Here is a 22,328-nt window from a genome sequence, read left to right as displayed (position 1 = left end):
AATCAAGTAATTTAGTAATCTAACTAATTACTTTCATCCTCGCTGTAACGCCGTTATAGTTACTTCGTGTAAATCGCGGCGCGTTACTTCAAAGTTTGATGATCTTGCTGGAGCTGGGCGCTTCGCACCCGAAAGTTGCTTGTGTTGCGCGCCCCAAGTTGCATCAAGATACATGAGAAAATCCGGTTTCTTTTCAAAATATAACCAGTTTTTCACAATAAAATGCCACGATTGATAAACGTGATCATGTTTTTGTATCTAAACAGGCGGTAGACACGGATATAAACATTACAATCACAACACAAACGTGCGCGCGCGAGCACAGAGACACACAAAACAGACAGGCACGCACACTTTTTTTCTTTTTTCACAGACACGTACACACGCAGATCAACGTGGATAGACTCCGGTGCGGAGTGAGGAGTTTCGGGAGTTAATAAAACGACAACAGAGAGGCAGAGAGTAGCTCATCTTAGCAGAAACGGGGTAATATTTATAAAACACACAACACAGACAGACACGAGCGCACACAGATCAACGCAGTGAGCAGACTCCGGAGCGAGTGGGCGGGGCTGCGGGATTTTGGGAGAGAAAAAAGAGATGCAGAGAGCTGCTCCTCTTAGCAGAAATATGGGTTAATAATTGTAGTTTATTAGTTTATTATTGTTTTGCACTTTCAGTTTTTTAAGCCATTTTGTTTAATTATAGTTGTAGGTAAGATACTTGAAGTATGTTAATAGTTGAAACGTTTACCTTTTTTGTGTGAAGTTACATTTTTTATATACCACTTGTTGCAGTGTTTTGTGTGATAATTCTGACAAATAAATATTGAAAATTCTTTCCCTAAACCCTCTCTCATGTGTATCCTAAACTTAGACAATATGACTCCATTGGAAAACTATACCAGTATACTATTGTCGGTTATCATCTATTATTGAATGTAAATTATTTTTTTTATTTGTAACGCAGGAAAAAATACAAAATATTACCATATTTAAAGAGTAATTTAAAACGAGTTACTTTTGAAGATGCAGTAATTGAGTTACTAACTCAATTACTTTTTGGGAGAAGTAACTAGTAACTATAACTAATTACTTTTTTGAAGTGAGATGCCCAACACTGTAAATAACTATAATGTTCTCAGATTTGACTGAATATTTTACTAGAACTCTTTTTTTGCTCACTAACCCCTAACAATTAAAGTTAAAACTGATGTGAATTTAAGAGTTCACGTTTTTCTTTTCAAGTCCCAAAGCTGATTTAATAATTGATAAGCCAACATTTTTCTCCTTAATGTATAGCTTGGATCATACAAGAAATGCTCTTATTTCTGGCAGTCTTTGACTTTTCTACTCATCCTTTGGCTTCAACTCACTAGATACTCAGCAGTTGGTCCTGCGCTTTGATGTCTTTAATCTCTTGGAACCACAGGGACCGTGCAGACAGGTTGTAAATATCTGATATGTTTGATAAGCTAGAGGCAATTCATTCCATCTGTCAGTTCGTCATTGTGGTGGCAAGAGAGTTTTCAGATCTGTTTTTTGAGGAATTCATATAGGTTCCTGTATAGTTCCTACAGTGTTTTCACCTTCCTTTTTCCACACGATGAAATACAATTATCATAATAAAACAGAACCAGAAAGATACTGTACATCTATTTTTTCTTTTCGTGTTTTTTTTTCTCCATTTATTTATCTATGGACTCTTTGCCTTTATTGGGTCTTACTTGTTGGACTTGAATAGAGGCCTCCTAGCTGTCAAAGTCACACGGGAAATAGAGTAAATGAACCAAAGCTATGATACAGAAAACTGCAGGTATAGCTGCAGAACAACATACTGTAAAGCCAGATTTAAACTACACAAATGTTCATCTTCATACAAAACAGTTTACCAATGTCACAACTCTTTGCCTTTGGGGCTATAGACCCTTTTCACGGTGACGTCAGACAAAATGGCGAGAGGGCTGACAAAGTGAATCGTTACTTCTGACAGGTAAACGCTGTTTGACTCAATTTTACGTAATAAATAAAAGATCACCTTACCAATTTCAAAAGAAAAATGTACAATAATTATTTTATGAATGTTCTGCCAAACTTTATTTTCATTTCCTCTCTTAGATTGTTCACAAATCATAATACAAATTTGAATAATCTTTCAGTATTTGATGTTTTATTCAAAATATCAACCTTTCATTGGAACAGATATTATTCTAACGGGTTCTATTTTGGCTGATGTTATTTGCACGTCTTTTTAGTGCGATCGAGCGCAAAAGATAAAAAGAAATTCATGTTGGCCACATTTAATACATTCAGCAAAGACCCACATCGCTGCAATACCCGTATGCATTTTAATTGCTTCCCAGGATAAATTTACTTGTTGTTTTACGGGATGATTGCAAAAACAGGAAGAGAAAATGTTAAGAGCAAGTATCAAACCACATATTTTCAGCTTTCAAAATAAGAGCAGCCAAGTTAAAAGAAAGACGAAAAAAAAAATATCTGGGTGAACGTATTTTATAACATTATGTGGAAATAGTCCCTTTCCTATTTTTTGGCAACAGTTTTAATTAATTTGATCATTGTTTACCTTTATTTTCCAGAAGATCAGACACAATTTAGAACAAAAGCGAAGGGGAGCAACGTTAGAACCACGGCTAAGTGAACAGCAGCTCACTGACTGCAGTAGAAAACATTGCAACAGTAATAAGTTTTACTTTAATGTCAGACATTCTGGAATTGTCTGACTTTTGCTCCATTTACAAGGATTTTGTGAGCACGGAAATTTAGGCAACTTTTAACTAGTGAGAAAAGATCTGCAGCTCCAGGTCTCAAACCCAAAGCTAATGCTAGTGTTAGCATTAGCACAGATTAAAAGAAATAATATATATTTTTTTGTTTAATTCAATCAAACAAGCAGCATTCATTTAAGTACTTGTAGCCTTTGTCTAACTATGACCGTGTTGTCAGAGAGGAATAATCCATGACTTGTTTAATATCATCCATGGGAATTTGGGGAAGCAGCTGCAGCAGCTGCCTCCTGCAAGCAGGACATTTGTACTCTGATTTGTGAACAATCTGAGAGGAAGAAACGGATACATAAAATAAATATTGTACAGTTTTTTGTTAGAATTGGTTAGGTTACCTTTTATTATTTATGAAAAATTGCTTTAAAAGCGTTCAGCAATCAGCTTCTCTAAACAATATGAGCCGGAAGCGACTCTGCACTTTCCGGCGATGTGTGATGTCACATGAAAAGGGTCAATTGGCTAATAATTTTAAATTCCGCAGTGATGTAGATAAGAACATACATAATGTGTAGGTGGTAGACGTGCGCTATTATCAGGTAGCAGATTAAAATGCATGTATAACAAACACGTTTTAAGAGCGTTCTTGAACGTAGCATTAGAGGGAACCTAAATCTGAGAACAGTTCTCGACGTGGCTTTTTTGTTTTCTAGGACAATCCACCAAAATGCAAGACAACATGATTAAATACAGGGGTGTCCAAAGTCAGTCCTCGATGGCCGGTGTCCCACATTTTTTCCAACCAACCTTTCATTGAAGCTCCTAATTGGCTAAACAGCAGATAAGGCAAAGTTTCTGGAAAACCAGCAAGAGGCCGGCCCTCGAGGACTGACATTGGACACCCCTGATTTAAATCCTCCAAAGGGGAAAAAATTCCAACCAATGTTTTACATTTTAGCTACATTATCTTCTGCTTTAGACTGCCAAGAAAACACAGGATTGATTTCAAGAAGCTAATTTAAAATGTTTTCTTGGAATTGCACAACAATAAAGCGGCCGTGACATTAATTGACAATTACAGCTTTAAATGTCATTGTAAACATGCCCAAAATTTAGAATAGAAAGAAATGCTTCGGTTGAAGTTAAGGTACCAGGAAAATATTGACACGGAGGCTTCCAGGTGACCTCTACTCGAAAGAATCTAAGTTAGTGGTTCAAACGGCATCTGCTATTTTGCCTCTTTTTTTTAAACACTTTTCATAATTAATGAAAATTAAAATGTAAATATAATGTTGACAATAACAAAAAACTAAAGGCAGAAAGGTGCAAAAAAACATGTTTTAGGTTGCTTTAAAATCTGACCGATCTGCTTTTGTATTTACTAATGCATCCAAAGCTGCACTACAACACCAACTGTATCATGTTGTATATCCCTAGTGTGCATGTTATGATTTCAATTCTATCTATATTTAATGTTTTCTCCCTCAGAAGAAGTTTGGTAAACATCTAACTTGAAATAAAAGTATCGTTTCTGTGCAAAATTACCAACTGTGTAACATTTAAGTATTGTATTTTCTGCACTATGGGGTGCAATGGATTATAAAGCACACCATCAATGAAAGGTCTATTTTTAGAACGTATGTCATATATAAAGACACACCAAAGGACAAAGCTACGTGTACACCAGCCACAGCAACTCGCATTCAAGCCATCGCTTTCAATGAAAAGTCTTAGAAAATCCCCCTGAACCCACAATTAGGGCTTCCGTGTTCAAAACTCTCACTTTTACGCAAGGTTTGAGGTCTCTTCTCAGGCTCTACGTACAAACCGGGCATTCACTGAATACACCCTGAAAGTTCCACCAGCTGAACTTTCGACAACTTGAATTTCAAACAGCTCAACTTTGACCAATCAAGGACTTGGATTTAGTAGTGAGATGTGGATGAGTGTCCTTTTTTCAAAACGGAAGTGTAAAGATGATCATAAAGGAGAAATTAATAATTGCCATTTGGGCCCGACAAGAAATCTATGACAGTCTGTAAGTAAGTCTTTATTAACTGCTTTCACAGCACCCCTAGTTTGTTTGTAACAAGCTACACATTAGCCACATTAGCATATTTACAATACCTGTAACTCCCAACCTTGTTTCCTATGCATAAAAAACAGATGGATGGCACTAAAAAAATGCTACTATGACTGTAGACCAACTCCCAACCTGTATTGATAACCCAACCTCGTTTCTAATTCATAAAAAAAAAGACTGAAATGCTAAAACAAAATTATTGTGACTATTCGCTAACACCCAAGCTTTATAAATTCCGATAAAAAAGAAAAAAAAAAACATAGACTTACATTGCTACATGTTAGCCGCATTAGCATATTCATAAAAACACCTAACCTTGTTTCCAGTGCGTAAAAAAATAGATACAGCTAAAAACATACATTACTGTAACTATACGCTAACTCCCAACCTTTATTAATAACAGATAAAAAAGAAAAAAAAACATAGGTTTACACCGCTACATGTTAGCCACTTTGGCGTGTTCACGAAAACACCCAACCTTGTTTCCAATGCGTAACATATATATATATATTGACAAAACGTTGTGCACCTCTCAAAATTACTTTGTTATCCGAAACACAACCATAATTCATCCATATATAAAGGCACTACAGATTTAAGGTGCACACTGTGGTTAAAAAAAAAAGGTTTAAAAAGGTTTGCCTAATTCCTCTGTCCTCCCATATTTGTGTCCAATATATTATAAAGAAGTTAAAGTCTCATTAGGTTATGGGCACACTGCTGTCTCCTTCAAATGTTTGAAAGCAATGAAGCAAGTTTACTATTCTTCTTAGTGAAACTGCAACTGATCTCAAAGTTAATGATTTGTAACAATATGCATCAGACAGCCTCTCATATAAAAGTCTGTAGAGCCGTTATTCACCACACAAACAAATTAATCCCTCCAACAAAAAAAAGTCTTCATCACATAAAAATTTTAATACAGCAGAGAAACTGTGATAAGAAGCAGAGCTGAGGCCAGATTGAAAGAGAACTCACCTCTTCCCACCACTAAGCTTCAGCCAAGCATGGACCATTAACAGCAATACAATTGACTAACTTTAAAGGAGGTTGCTTTAATTGCTGGGTAAGGGCAGGCTTTTAGTTTGCAAGACCCAATTACTGCGAGCTGTTAGCACCTCTTCACTAATTGCATTCATCAGCTGAAATCATTATCAGCAGGCTTTCTTTCAATTCCTATCAAAACCTAAAAATCCTCATTTCTTTGAGTTTCAGAATCACCAGAGGTAGCTCATAATGTGGCGAGGGATAATGGGTTTACATTTGAGCTGTAATTAGAGAGGGAATGGAGATGGAATACTTGTGGCACATGTGTTTCTAAAACACTGAGGGGGCTTTTCTGCTGCCATGAAACCAAAAGAATTTGTTTTGTGCAACGATGTCAATCACTGTGTCTTTGTACCATCGGTTACATGAGTTTGGAGATCGATGCAGTAGGAGGAAGTGTGGAGGTGAAGTTTTCATTGTGGTTGCACATATGCTTGTTTCGCCTGACAACAAACAGATAAATTAAGTCTCAAATTAGTGTCAAAAATAATTATTTAGGTTAACTACTTGGCTGTTAAATGACACTTTGAAAAACAGCCTCAATGTAACCATTTCAAGATTTTTAAAAAGAAAATATCAAGCCCACACATGATCCCGTTATGGCTTTGATTTTTTTAGATGCCAGTGTTTAGTCACAGTCATGCTAGCTTTTGTGCTCCTATTGATGCTTCCATCTGTACTAAAACAGAATCCAGTGTGTACTGGTTAACCCTTAGCAGTCCGGGGCATTTTTGAGCTTTATTTATTCTTTACAATTTGCTCTATTAATTTCCTGTTGAAACTGGCACTGCTTGATATCTGTATTTTCAGCACCTTTTTTACAGACATGTTTTTGATCATCTAACACAACAGCTCCACAATTAACCTAAAACTGTCCAAGGAGACTCAATTCCCGTTTGTAAATTGTCATTTTTACTACAAAAACTACAAAATGTAAGATATTTCTAAGTTTTTATGTTTAATAAAAAATATCACAAATGAGTTCTGAGAGGGTTAAATGTTATGATCGAGCTATTTTACTCATATTGAATTTGCTCCCTTGAACCATTCTATATACATCTACGATAAACAAGTGATACATGGATAAAAGTGCGTTATAACCTCACAAAATCATGCTAATGTAAAAAATAATTCTTAACACTTTTAAAATAACAGCTATTGCCAATTAAAGACTCATTAATAAACTGTTAGTTAGTGGCTTATTAGTGACTTGTTAATTAACAGTTAAGTTATTTAATTTGATTTAATTAATAAGATTTATTTAATAGTTTATTTATATGCATACCTTATGGATGGCCACTAGATTATGTTAATTAGCAAATTATACTTAATCTTAATAACCATATGTCAACTATTTATTACTGAACATTATTAATTTGAGCTTTTGCATGAATAAGCTGTAAGTAAATTACTTACTGAGGACTTGTTAAGTATCAGTTAATAGCTTATACCGTAGTTACCCCCTCATTCACGGGGGTTATCTGCAAACATGCTGAATCGCGATTACGGAGTACCCCCCTGTCCCCCCCATGACTGAGGAATGTCCGTTATCAATCAATACTCATCAAAAACAGTTCTGTTCATGCTTCGTAAAACCTTTATTAAAGAACATTAGAGTATTGCTCAACATAAAGAGTTCTCTTTTTATTTTTTCAAAATAAAAGACTGTACCTCAGATGAGGAGTGTTAACTCTGTCTTGCATCTTCTTCCAGAAGAGGTCAATTTCATCTATTATATATAACAAACATCTGTTCTGGTTAATAATTATCTCCGCGATAATCTGCTTCACCATATCAGTTTTTTTATTTCGCCCGCCTTTGAGTCAGCTGATGCCATTTCTCCATGAAGGGGACGGCGAGTTCTTCATACACGAATACAAGAAACACGAAAACGCGCGGGAACATTGTGTATATTACAGTTCTGTTCACCTTTCGACACATCCTTTCAGGGGTCGCCACAGCAAATCACCTTTCACTGGCAGAGATTTTTAATGCCGGACGCCCTTCCTGACACTGACACTGACACAGCCCTGTATTTTATCCGGACTGGGGACCGGCACAGGGAGAACCAGACTTGAATGTTATTTTAAAATAGGAAATGTTCCTAATTTATCAAAAGTTAATAAGGCTGTTACAACTTTAAAATGACGTCCCAGTAACATATCTAAAGTATCATACTTAATACGTCATTAGTAACTAATTTACTAACAACTATTATTTCTTAACAAAGCACATTTATAAATCAATTGCTAATAAAAAAAGTCAATATAATTCTATAGCTAAAAGTTTATTAATGATTTGTTAACTAGATATAACAGATTGGTTTCTATGTATCCTTTTATGACTCAGTATGTTTCAGTATCTCTCACAAACTCTTGGCTGAACCATCATTTCCTTTACATGCGCAGAACTATTGATATTCTGTCTGCACACGAGTTGGTCTCCTGCTCTCCTCAGATGGCTCCTCCGAGCAGCAGACAGAGGATACAACCAAGGCCACACGCAGCCACTCGTGGCTCATCTATACAGCTGCCATTCAGATGCATATAGCAAAGGACGTTTGAGAGTTTTCTAATCTCACGAACTGCCACTGGGAGATGGGGCGAGCTGACCCCTGTCATCCCCACAGTGCATCTCAAGCAGGCCCACATCTCCATCTCAATCTTTCTCTGCTTGCTAACTCGCCTCCATTGCATCGTTCACCGGCTCTCCAAATGTCAGCACGAATGCTCCACAGTCGCACTCTGGCACATCCCCAGGGTGAGGATGACCTACTCGCAACCATTCGGTATAATGTCATGCTATCTCTGGGCAAGGGTTTCACACTGACCTGAGATGAAGAGCGTGCAACAGGCTTATTCATGCTAACATGCAACTGCAAAGATTCACGACATCCACAGCATTTTAGGGCCTTCTAAGATATGAAGCTGACAGAACCCACATGCAGGGGAGTGCCTGAGAAGAAATGACAAGGTAAAAAAAAGCATAAAGGGCAGAGAAACAAATCGGTTTTGCAGCCTGACTCATCAAGCATGCCAAGTTTTTTCCCCACATTTCTTCTTTCCTTTAAGTGATCTCCTGCTATCAAATCTACTTTAATCAGTAAATATTTTCTTTATTTAAAACTTTCAAAAAAAATGTTGTCGTCTTTTAATGACTTCTATTAAACATTTATTCACCTGGAAAATAATTACAATCCAAATCCCTTCACTCGCACTTGACAATCAGGGCCTGAAAGAATCAACCTCTGTGGCTACAAACACTAAAAAAAAGAAAAAAAATCAAACGTTGTGTCTGCTTGACTTTAAATAATTCGTATTCCATCCCCTGAGCTAGAAAATCAGCTTGAGAACGCATCCAGAAGGGACATCACACAGTTTTTTAAAAGTCCCACCATAAGCAGATATGGAAATTTCCTTAGAAATTCAAATGAGAACCGGTGCATGGTTTCATCTAATTAGAAAACAGTGTGGCCTCCTGTGTGTGTATATTAAGATAAAACAGAAACAGATCAAATCTGATCCTGATCAGTCATTTTGCAATGTGCATTTGGGCTAGGAGATACTGTACATAAAATTAAAAAGTGCATTTTCATAAAATGTTTGTGAAACTGAAAGTCAAGTTTTTACTTTTGCACCATAGTGAGTTGACTTGTGAGAAGACTTAAAAATATTATGATATTATCAAATGTGTTGAAACCAGATATGAAGTGACTATAGCTATCATCTTCTTCTGCCTTTTTGGCATATTTCTTATGAACTCAAAAACATTTTTACAGCTCACTACAGCTTTAAACAATTATGCTTACTCAATGTTATGTGATTGCATAGTACACTGTAATGTTCCTGACCTCCAAACCTGCTTCTCATAGCATCACAGTTGACAGTGACAGACAAATCCCATTATCAGCTTGAGTGAACAAAGCAAAATTTCTCCCGACCCGCAGTTGCACTGATATTGAGAAAATTCCAAAGAAAAAAAAAGTGAATTTTTGAATAAACCCCTTTCCTCACACTTTTTTCTCACTATAAATATTATCTTTCAGTGGTTGGATCACCGTATCCCTTCAGAGGTCAACAGTGAATTGGCTTTCACTGAGTCAGATTGACAGAGATTTCCTTCCAGACACAACCCTGTATGTTATCCGGGATGGGGACCAGCACAGGCAGACCCAGACTATAGCTCCCCTTGAGGCTATATATTTAGGTAAAATATAAATAATATGAAAGCCCTATGGCTTCTGCCTACCCCTACATTAAGTCCTTCAAACTGAGAGTTATGGAAAATTAGCGGCCATGTCCAAATTCCTTCCCTACTCACTATATAGTGCACTATATAGTGCGTTCGTCATTTTATAATTCTATCCAAATCTTTAATTCCAAAATTGAGTGCACTAGAAATTTTACCAGAAATCTTTGCGAAAAACTAGCGTGCATCGATGCTCACTACATAAGTGAATAGACAATGCATTGAGGTCAAACAATTTTAGCCAAAAAAGTGTGTTTAGATGTCATTTTTAATAAACCATCCACTTTTTCATCATCAGAACACATTGGAATAATAAATAGACTTCGTGAAATGTTAGTATTGATTCAATTTTCACTTCGTGAAATCAGTGATGTCATTTCCGGCATTTTGAAAAACGAAAAAAAAGTAGTGAGCATGGTGTCTGAATTGCTTTTAAAATCCAGGGCACTAGATAGTGCCGCACTATATAGTTTTTTTAGTAGTTATGGATTAGGGGAGGAATTCAGATATCGCCTTAAAGTCTTCAAATTCTGACGAAAGTCCCACTTGATGACGTCATCAATAATCGCCTGTAAGCTACGTTAGCGCGCAGCTTCCAGCACTTGGAAAATACATTCCAACATCAGTTTAAGAGCTTTAAAAAGTCCCGCTTAAACAAAAAGTCACTACTTTTTATTACATGTAAACTTCTGTGCTGCAGGGCACACCCACTTGAAGAAATGTGTTTCTCCTCCGTGACTTAGCGTGATGCAGCACACCCTCATGGTGTAGGGCTCTGTATTCCTCCACCACAAGGGTTACCCCTTAAAAAACTATTTTGGACCCCCGTACCCCTCCAAATACCCCTACAGCTGTTGCTCCACTGTGTTGTGGGTGTTGGAACAAACAACACACCCCTTAACGTTACTTCCTGCCACTGTCCTACGCGGTCGATCAGAAATACTTGAGCCCTCTCCTTTCACTTTTCAACATTTTTTATTTCCAAGCTGTACGTCTCCAGCTAACGTACATTTTAGGACATTGGTAATAATGTGTGAAGTAGCTCCATCAGGCTTCTCTTCTAAATGTTCTCCTGGTGGATTTCAATGTCTCTGACCCTGAAGGTGTAGTCCGCTTGCACACGTTTCCACTTTCATTCCAATTTTCCTTGCTCCATCCATTTTGTCTTTGTGTCTACAAGTGGTGTCATTATCCCTGTTACTCTTGCAGTAATTGCACCACATCTACTTTCTGCACACTTTTGCCTGATGACCCCTCATTCCAGACTTTAACATATTATCTTGCCAACACTTTTGTCTCTACTTTGTATATTTGACTAAATGTGTCATTCCACGGCTCTGGCCACGAGGGTTGTAACAATTCATTTTAACAACCATTCCATTCATACCATAGTTTATGGTTGCCGATATGATTCATAGTCTATATTGGTTCATTTTAAACAATCAAATTCAATGACCTAAAATTGATCCAAGACATCTTTAGCCAAAACTTCAATCAGTGTGACTCAGAGATAAATACCTGGTACTGAACAGTACAGGTTAAGTTTTCCAGATTTTTTGTTTTAGTTTCAAGATAATCAAATGTAAATTAAACATGTGTACAAAAAAATAAGTAAACAACAATTATTGGTAAATCAAATTTTAGTTTCATAAAGTTTAGCCCACTGTTTTAAACTGTAATGTGGATTGGTCATTTTTTGTTGTCATTCCATTAGTGTTGTCCAAGTGATGAAACTTGGTCCTTTTTACATTAGGGTAAAATAAACCATGTCTGAATCCAAAATGGTATTATCCAATTTTGATTATAGATTTTTCTCATTTTGAAGGGATCTTTTTTGAAAATATAGATGGATTCGACCAACAACTTGCCTCGGATTAAGTCACAATTAAGTTTAAAAATGCAAAACTAAACATTATATTGTCCTTGTTGTATGTTTTGTGTATTTAACAAATGGCCAAAAACTTTCAAACTATTCTTTTAAAACAATGGCAGGACAAAGGTTAATGTCTCCATCTGGTTGATGATGTTCTCTGCCCAGGATCCATCACGATTTTCTATTGGTAATTAAATAATCAAAAATGAAACTCTTAAAAAATAACTCATTTTTGAGTAGCTCTTGGATCCACAAATCGTTCAACTCAAAGGAAATAATTGGCAGCAGTAATAATCATCACAAGCCCATGGTCCGTTTTCCAGCAACAAAAAAAGTCATCAGCTTTCTCAACAAACAGCTTTCCAAAAACTCCAACCTGAAATACTGTACCTGAACCTAATAGTGGTGAAAAGCCAACATTGCAATTACATTTGCAACAATTCAAATTTTCAACTTGAGTGAAAATAAAACAATTTCTCAGCAAAACGTTTAAATATTGAGGTGGCCACATTGTCACTATTGATGGGACTACAACAAATTGTACGGCCAAAAAGCACATTATTGAAAAAGCTCTTTCTCCAAAACACTCTCCACATTCCTCTTTGTTTCCACCTTTTCATGACTATCTAAAGCATGTAGATGATGCTCTGGAGGACGGATCGGTCTTTTTACCTCAGTTATATTTATATATAGATGTGTGTGTGCTCACATTTAGCTTATCCGTCTCCAGTCAGGCAGTGGTAAGCAGTTCAATTGCTGTGGTAAAGCCCCACCTCAATAAACAGAAGGGCTAAAGAGGTTTGTTTATTGGGTCCACCTTGGTCTGACCTCTGTAGCTCAGGGAGAGGCAGCATGATTACAGAAGTGTCAGTGCAGCCCAGGGAGAACAAGGCCACTCTACCTCTGCTGGCTGCCTCCCAAACCCATAATAAATCACATGAAGAAGTGCACACTCCACAGGTGTGAAGCTTAAGCAAAACAAAGCAAAGTGTGCTAAGCTTGACTAAAAATTGGAGGATTTGTCCTCAATGTCTGTAGGCAGTAACTGGTTGACCACTGGATGTAACTTCAAAGATCAAAATGCAGGACTGTCTGAAACCTTGTTCAAGTCCAGGTTATTATTGTGACAGGGGTACAAAGACACTGGATAATTAGTAGTCTCTGTTAGCAAAAATGTGTTTAAACAAGTAAATATGAAGCAAGTGCTGCTTATCAAAGTTTGATAAAGGACGTCATGTTTTTAACATGTTTGTGTAGCATTTTTCTCATGGTGGAGGACAAAAAAATTAGCATAAAACAGCATTTCTGAATTTTTTTTACTCATATTGTGGTGAATCAGGAGCAAATGAAAAAGCTTGTGGCTGTGAGGTAGAAGCTACAATCGGTGGGCCTCAAGCTCTCTGACACACTCTGTTCTGATGCATTGACTTGTGGACGACTAGATTCATGAACGTCTTCATTTTCCTCGTCAAAGCTCCCATCTGGCTCAAAACTGTGTGGCTGGATAGCTCTGATATTCCTCGCCATTTTTGTTCCCCCGGTGATGATAGATTAGGGCTGTGAGGGGGCTATAAGCTAGTGTGAGAGTGTAAATAAGAGGATGATGGGAAATGAGGGCAGGTTTAAACTGCAAAAATAATCCTGCCCATAATTCAGGGATAAATTTCAAATGAACTCATCCAGAAACTTTGTCCTGAAAACAACAAGTTTTTGGATTTTGGCTAAAAACGGCATAATCAAAATAAAAAAAATAAAAATGGGAACACTTAAAAAATAGATCAAAAGATGGTTAGAGAGTGCCTTTATTTGAACATGGTACAGTAGTGTGCAGACATTTGGGGATTTCTGGAACATCCAGACTAACATAAAACCAACCATAACCAACATAAAATAATCACTGTTCTGGATTAGACTTTTTAATAATTATGCAATAAAACAACTCATTACTAGAAACCAATTTTATAAACCACCTTGTGATAGGTAAAGCTAAAGTTTTACCTAACACAGTTCTACTTCTTATGCTGCAACTTTTCATCCACTTTTTAGGGATTTGGGTCAAAAGAACACCTTGAGAGGCACTTTCGTTTTCTTCGTATTCAGGAAAGTGGGCCTTCTCTCTATTTCCCTTCTGTCATCATCCAATCAAGGTCTTTTATTTGTCATATTTGTGTCTCAGGTTGACCCCTGGAGCCGTCTCCCTCTTGCCTCTGTGTGCCATTGGTCCCACAGTTAGAACCAGGCTCATTATATCAATGTGCAGTCAAAGTTTCTACCATCACTCCCAGGGATCGAGCCATCATGGAGACTCACTTTGAATGATTTGGGGATTTGGTCGAAAACACACACATGTATTTAAAAATACCTCTACACCTGATTTTTGGAGTTGTGTTTTTTTAATTTGGTGCCTGGCTGCTTACGTTTAAACTTTTTAAAATACGCATAAGTAAACTATGGCCTGCAGCAGTCACTGACTGCAAGAACTGAATTGTTTTTGCAATTCTTCTGTCATTCTGTGTATTTGGTTGAAAATTGGTTCCCGACACCAAAAAACTCAATAAAATGTGTACACACCGAGTGAAAATGATTTTTTTTACACAGTGAATGACCCCTCACCTCTAAAAACTGATTACATCACAGCAGGAGTGAACCATCAGAAAAAGGAATCACATCTCTTATGGGGTTAAATAAAAAAAATAAAAAAATCAAGATCAACTAACGTGTCAGGGATATCCAAGGGAAATTCTAAAATTATTATGGGATGGAGCCCTGCGACAGACTGGCGACCTGTCCAGGGTGTACCCCGCCTTCGCCCTTCAGTAGCCGGGTTAGGCTCCGGCACCCCCGCGACCCCGAAAGGGAAGAAGCGGTCAAGAAAATGGATGGATGGATTATGGGATGGCCACAGGACCTATGGCTTGATGGTCATGTTTTGGTAAAGTGAGAAATTGGCAATTTTCACATTCTTATACATTAAACGGTTTGCGTGGCTTCATTTTAATGTTAAGTCAATGTACAGATGCCATCTGAGGTCTTGCGCCACAATCTGGGCATCAGGTGGTGTCCCAACTCAGGTCACAAGACTGTCACAGACCCCATGTAGCTGGAGCGATCGCACCTGCTATGCTAGCCAACCACCCAGTGGCCAGTGAAGCAAGCTAGCAATCATTGCTTCCCCTTGCTCGGGCACAGCTAGTGAGTGCCGCCGCCCAGTCTATGGCAGAGCAAAAAAGGTCTGGCTCCAAAGGCACAACCACCTTGAATTTTCCCACAAAAAAATGACCTTTAGCCCCACCTACAAATGTATACTCCTAAGGATTTTGATCTATCTTCTGCTAACTCCTCGAGCATCATGGGAAAGCTCCTTAAGGGGACATGTTGGAATTTGAAGTTGTAAATTTTAAATGGTGTTGCAAAGGTGGAGTTCGCCTTGTTGTTCCTGCAATCTTTACCGGAATGTTGTGAAAATTTAATACATGAACTGAAACAATTTAACATGCATATGACTATATTCTGAATGTGGGTGTGGTTAACAAAAGAACTCTGTTATACTTTTGGTAGTTCTTCTAAAAATTATATGAACCTTTCCATTATCCCCAGGCAACCAAATAATAAAATGGTTGCTATGGAGATAAAACCAACACAAAAGATGACATTTCGAAAAAGTATTATTTTCACAAGTTTGTCATGTGCAGCTCTGATCTAGCTGTCAAAGGCAGATGGGGGAGAGTGAAGGGCCTAAAGTAGCCACACAGCCAGTGAGGACGAGTAAAAAGGGGATGATGGGGGGGCGGCAAGTGACGGGGTGAACCATACAACGCTTTACTTTGATAAACCTATAGTCTGATAATAAACAAAAAGGTACATCAGATCAGTAAAAAATAAAAAGTTTCTGCCGTCTGACTGCTGCACCTGTAATCTATTATCATTCAATTAATGAAGCATTTAACATATTGTTGTGGTGAGTTACAGTTCAGAAAAACTTAAATATAAACTTTTTTCATGACTCTTTAATGATTCTTCCAAACGGCACAGGTTTTTTTCTTTTCGAGCATTGTCATTGAATGCACATGAATAAATGATGTACCGTATGTGTTGCATGTTTCATGAAAGTGATATTTTAGCAATATTTCCTGGAAGGAAAAGGATCTCGTCAGAGTACCTATGTGGCTTCGGTGTGATGATGCACTGGCCAGTTGTCCCCAGAGAGACAGTATACAGGCGGTCAGCAGAAGCACCCTTCTGCACACGCTCTGGAGGTCTCGTTCCCGCATCCTGGGAAAAAAAAAAGTAGACAAAATATATCAGAAAAATTAACAAAAAGCCAAATAAGCAGCCACAAACAGATCACTTGGGCTCAATCCAAACAGGTCTCTTACTTTTATCTTGGCACATGTGGTCAATTAACGTAACTTTTAAAAGCCACAAGTGTGGATCTGCAGGGTTTTAAAGTGGAATCTTCGTGGTGTGAAGGATTAACAAGCTGAGACACAACAGGTGACCAGAATGTGACTGTAGTTACTGACTGCAGAGGATTTAAATGGCTCGACTGCATTCATGTGGTGCTTTTCTGCCCCTGTTGACCACACAGGAGCACTTTGTTTATCCTTGTCTTTTTCTCTCTCTTAGTCAAGCTGATAAATGCATCAGAGGCGATGCAGGGACCGGGATCAAACCCATCAACCCCAGATTAGCTGCAAATGCTTTTCCTTCTTGACTGCAGATGAGCAGTATCACCAAAATACAGCCTTTCAAATGCAAAAGTTTGAGTCTGGAGAAGATGCATCTAAATCAGGGGTGGACATACACGGATCGTTAGGCTATTTAATCCGGCCCGCCAAATCCTTATTAATGTTTTATTTTCCCTGTAATTCTGGTGTCTCCTTATAGATGGCGCACAACAAAAAATGTTGACGTCTGTGTAGGTGCACTCAGGAAGATTTTTTTGGGACATTTGAGTCGGACAGTAGTGCTGGGTGGAATCAATCCAAGATAATAATATCGATCTCAAGTTGGTATCAGATCGATACTGGGTGGCAGATATCAATATTTCAACTCTTTTCTGTATCTGCAAACAGAACCCAGTTGAGTCGCTGCCCCACCTCTATCGCCAGTCTTGTGAAATCTCAGCAGAGAAAGAGAACACAGACATGCACAAACATGCACTCTTCACCCTATTTCCACTCAATTTAAATACTCTGTTGTTACTTTGACTTACTTTTCACCTGTCTTTATTGTTCTATTAAAAGGCTAAGAAGCTACAAAATATTTATATTTAACTTATTTTATTTATCTTTGATTTTTTTTTACATCATAGTTCCTTTTGTTTCTATTTTATTAAACTATTTTCCATATAACTGAAAATATTGTCCTAATTCTGTTTTTATGTTTATCAAATAATTAAAAAAAAAAAACAGAAAAAAAATCTATTCACTCCGATTAAAAACAATTGAGATTTTAAGGTTCACCTCACATCCACCACATTTACCAAAAAATATCAATATTGGTATTGATATAGCTGATATTGACAGGTATTGGATCGGTATCGGATCAATACCCAAATGCTCAGTATCGCCCAGCGAACAGTCATTTCTCTGATCATTTCAACACCAAATAAACAGCTTTTCTCTAAGTTGGCATTTCTCCATGAGGGACATTAACCCATTGGTCCAATTAGCACTAAAATGAAAGCAAAAGTCACAAATTTAGATAAAAAACTCAAACTCAAAATTTCTCATGTTTTCCTCCAGATTCCTTGTTATTTTTTTCTCCTGTAAGGTGGATTACCAAAAACACTCCACAGATCTGGTCCAGTTCTTCTGTTAAATTTTAGAACTCTTAGTGGCTCACGAGTCAAAAAGTTTTCTTCCCCTGATCTAGATGAAAGTGGCTGTGAACAGTGACTTTGAGGAGAGAAGCCTAATTTGTGCAAGGACAAAGTAGGTCTGTATTTCAAGCAAAATTTAGGTTTGCTCAGCAATAGCGTCGTGCAGCTTATCAAAGTGTAAGTATACATTTGGTGCAGTTTTAAAACACACTAAAAAATAGGAAATAAAGGATCTTTGTTGAAATTCTGGTCCAAAAATCTCAAACTGAATGCATTTGTGTGAATCGTTCCAACTAATATAGTCATCCTTGCAAAGATATAAGCATATAAATAAATAAATAAATGTCTTAAATGGAAATAGGGGAAAATAGTTGAACCTAATTCACAGTCCTTGACTGCCAGATTCTCAGTGTGCATAATGTATACTCTTTCCATCTTCCTTTGTGACTCAGTTTCTTCCACCTGTCTCCGATTCTCATCTCCAACACTCTAAATCCCTTGGATTCCTTTTTGGATTGTGTTTGATTGGTATTTGGGTTATGCAGCTTGAGCGGCGTCTTCTGTTTACCTCAGTAAGTGTGATTAAAAACTCTTTGTTCTGCACCTGCCTGCCTGCTCTTGCCTGTCTTTGGCTCCTCATATTGCCTGTAACGAGTATAAAATAGGATGACACGACGTGCAGATACCTGGCTCTATTTCTGCTGACACACTCAGTGATCACATTAAAAACCACAAACACAAGCTTTGATTCACAACATCAATTTAGATGAAGGAACAGACAGAAAGCAGTTTCCTTTTTTGTTTGTTTTTTCTATTTCCTTCCGTTGGCTTTTATAAAGAGGAGAATGTTTACTGTGCTCAGAAATCTTCATGTATTTTCAGACGCCTGTTGTCCAGTCATACTCTCCATCTCAATCTAAAGGGTCCCGTGAGAGCGGAACAAACAATCAGCAGCTCATCTTAATGCCTACAGAGCTCGCATCCTCTCTCCTGAGGAAAAAGCTGCAAATCACAGCTTTGCTTTGAACTCAGTTCCAGTGCAGAAGCTGAAATTAGCCAAATGTTTGGTTTCATGCAAAGAGATCAACTCTTGCTTATCTGGCAGAGGCTCACACGCACGAGACAGCTCTCAGTGAATGATTTTGCACCGACACACAGAGATGAGGAGATCTTAAAGCGCAGACAGCTGATGCTATCACACTGTTGGGGAGCGTACCCTTGAAAGAAAACAGAAATCACAAGAATCACAGCGACTGGAACATCTCGGCAGAATCCTCAAAGTGCTGTTTGAAGGTTCGGCTTTGGGTAAACTGCTTCTGGTTAGATTCTGAAACCTAATAATCCAGAATTGGACTCAAAAAAGTTCTGGTTTGACCTGAAGAGCCTTGCAGTCAATGCATATCCATTTAAGATGTTTTCCCACTTTTGTCCATTTCTATTATTAAATTCCAGTACTTGATGTTTCTTCTTAATAATGACATTTAACATAATGAAGTCAGTTTATACATTTGGTGTAAAACAGACCAGGTATAGACTTTGTGTTTTATTTTTTTTTTGTATGTTGTACTCAGAGAAATATTGTTATCTTACAATTGTATATGATTTATTTAAACATCATCTTACGAAATATTTAAAGTGTGATACTTGAGTGCAGAGACTTTTATATTCCTTTATTTATTCCCCTTAAGTAAAAAGAAAAAATGCATAACTAGCATTTTTTTAATTAGTGTTGCATAAAAATTTGCACTTGTTTTAATTAAGTAAAAGAATAAATACTTTCAGTTTGACCAGGAACATTCAATTAAAAATGTAAAGCAACTACAGAAGACTTTTTTCTTTTTTAGAATAATCTTGTTTTGTGCTTCAATTCCTAATGTTTTCATAAGGAAATCTTTCCTCATATAAATTTTTTTCACTTAATTCAATGAAAATAACTAGATCTAATCCAAATCTTATCTAAATGTATCCATATGTACTGGTACAGTAATTATTACATATAGCTGCTCCCATTTGTCTTGTAACTTCTAAAAACGCACCAGCTAACATATTTTCAGCACAATAAGACACATTTAAAAGCATTTTTTTTAACTACAGTGCACCTTATAATCCAGAGCACCTTTTGTATGGATTTTTTCTGGTTCTGTTACTGATGTTGCGATTTTAAGAGATACGTAGTGCTCTGCCAAAGTGTTTGGTTGAGTGATACTGTGAATACACTAACACGACTAACAAGTAGGCTAGCAGTGTTGGACCGTGTTTTTTTTTTTTTTTTTACTTGTTGCAAACAAGGTGGGAAGTTATAGTAGTTGTATTGTTTGTTTTGTCAGTATCTAATTGTTTTATTATGTGTTGTAAACAGTGTTACAGTGTGAACATGCTAACGTCGCTAACATTTAGGCTAGACGTGTTGGAATGTGTTTTTTTTTTTTTTTTATGTTTTGCTAACAAGGTTTGAAGTTACAATATTCACAGCAACGTTTATTTTAGCGGTATCCAATTGTTTTTTTATGTGTTCCGAACAAGGTTGGAAGTTGAAGTGTGAATTTGCAAATGCTAACTTGGCTAACAAGTAGCATTACAAACAAGTTACTGAGAACGCAGTGGATAAAGTCCGACCGACTAACAGATTTATCTCTGAGTCTTTCTCGAGTATTGCACTTTGTAGTTTGGTGCATGCAAGTAAGGTTATATATGTTGAAGGCGGACCTCATGTACCTCTAGGCCAGTGTTTGTCAAGAACCACCAAAAACCTTAACACCTTATATGGTCATCTTCACCAGCCCCCCATCTTGAGTGATCAGTGTCCAAGGTCCTGTTCCTGCCAGCAAGGTCATTTATGGTCTTGTTTTTCAGTGGAAAAGTACTGATTATGTCCCTTGAAGCACCAGTTTCAACGGGTCTTCAGCTCCATGTGGATTGATGTAAGAATTCATTCCTCCATGTGTTAATAACAGAGTATAAAAGTGCATCGTATTATAAAAGTTTTTTTTTTTTTTTTAAATGTAATGTAACCTAATCTAAAAATACGGTATAAGAATCCTTCATTTTGTATATAGACTCGTCACTGATAACTGCTGTGCACCTGATAACATTTACAGCTCATATTTGCCTGTAATTATTAGTCATTGTAAAATGTATAATGTGATGCTTTAGTGTTACAAATTCACAGTATTTTGGCCTGACTCATTACACCAAACACTGTTTCTTCTTCTTCTACTAGTCTCTCATCTCCACTGCAGACTTTCATTAAAGTCTTGTGCTTCAGGCAGTCGCAGAAGCCGAGGCTCGTCTGTTCAAACTGCACTTGTACTACAAAGAAGTGAGGAGTGAACATATGAAGAAGCCCAAGATGGAGAAAGTTACAGAGAAACAACCAAATAAGAACCTTTTAAGATAAGGAACGTTTCCCCTTTAGTGCCTTTAATGTTAGAGTACTGATGAGGCATAAGTATTTAAAGCCTTAATAAAACTGACTTCATGTCCCAGATTACATGACAGAATACAGTAAAATAGTATTTGAAGATATTTACTAATTGATGGTATTTTCACACTTGGGGTTGGGTCTGTAGAAGAGTTTGTTTTCAATAAGGGACACAGAAGTAAAACAAAATGTACTGGTTTATTTGGCACACCTAAAACTGTAAAGGCTTCCCAGAATTCTGGTTTGGCACAAACAAGTACATTTCGGTTCTTCTGAAATAAATGCAGTAACAAGTGAAACATGAGCTCAGTCCATCAACCGTACATTCAGCACACCAAAGACAAGACCTTATAAGGGGACACAAGTGACATGCATTTTGTCCCCAGGTGCCAATTTAGAGAAGTTTAAGGAGATAACCTGATGCAAACAGGAGCAGCTGGTTGTCCTAATAGACTTTTTTCTGGTCCAAGCTAGTTTGCTTCTGCCAAGAAAGCAGCTGTTGTGACAAAGACCATGTTTATATACTCATATAAATTGGATTACTTGGAGAAATTACATGTTTGCACTAATCTTATATTTTGAATTTGCTAGGACTTTGGGAATAAGCCCATCAGAAAACCCTAGGCTATTGAGTCTATTGTCAAACATATTTCAGAGAACATAGATGGAAAATGTCAATACCTATGCCGTCTGTCCTTGGTAGATGTTGTTGACACATTTACAGATGTAAAATGACTAAATGAATTAAATAAATAAACATGCAGGCATACATCAGCCTCTCCAAGTGTTTAAATCACAAAGAGGAGATCAGATTATCATGTGTACATTATGGCCTAAAAATACCCTTCATTGATTAATGATAGGACATTTGTTGTGCACATAAACTGATGCAATGGGATTTTTGCAGTCTAAATGAAGGTGTGGAAAACCGTCTACATCTCTTATTTCTCTATATGATCCATCCGTAGGATTGTCCTTGTGTTAAAATGTACAACTGTCATAATAAAGGCTTAGTTATGTTGAAACTTTTACCTTTATTCGTACAACGAAGGTTGTCATCATTTAGATCAGGGGTCTCAAACTCAAATC

The 22,328-nt window shown here is 37.2% G+C and overlaps 1 protein-coding gene across 1 annotated transcript in view; it reads right to left on the bottom strand.

The window, feature by feature from the left end:
- si:dkey-238f9.1 (chemokine-like protein TAFA-2) overlaps positions 1 to 22,328 on the bottom strand; it is a 142,987-nt gene that overhangs the window by 37,582 nt on the left and 83,077 nt on the right. Inside the window, exon 2 of the mRNA XM_024270474.2 lies at positions 16,154 to 16,266. Coding sequence (XP_024126242.1) covers positions 16,154 to 16,265 — 112 coding nt within the window. The 5' untranslated portion in view covers position 16,266. The remainder of the gene's footprint in view (positions 1 to 16,153; positions 16,267 to 22,328) is intronic.

The sequence above is a fragment of the Oryzias melastigma genome, linkage group LG5, assembly GCF_002922805.2.
Source record: "Oryzias melastigma strain HK-1 linkage group LG5, ASM292280v2, whole genome shotgun sequence".
NCBI lineage: Eukaryota > Metazoa > Chordata > Actinopteri > Beloniformes > Adrianichthyidae > Oryzias > Oryzias melastigma.
This window is presented reverse-complemented; position numbering and strand designations above follow the sequence as displayed.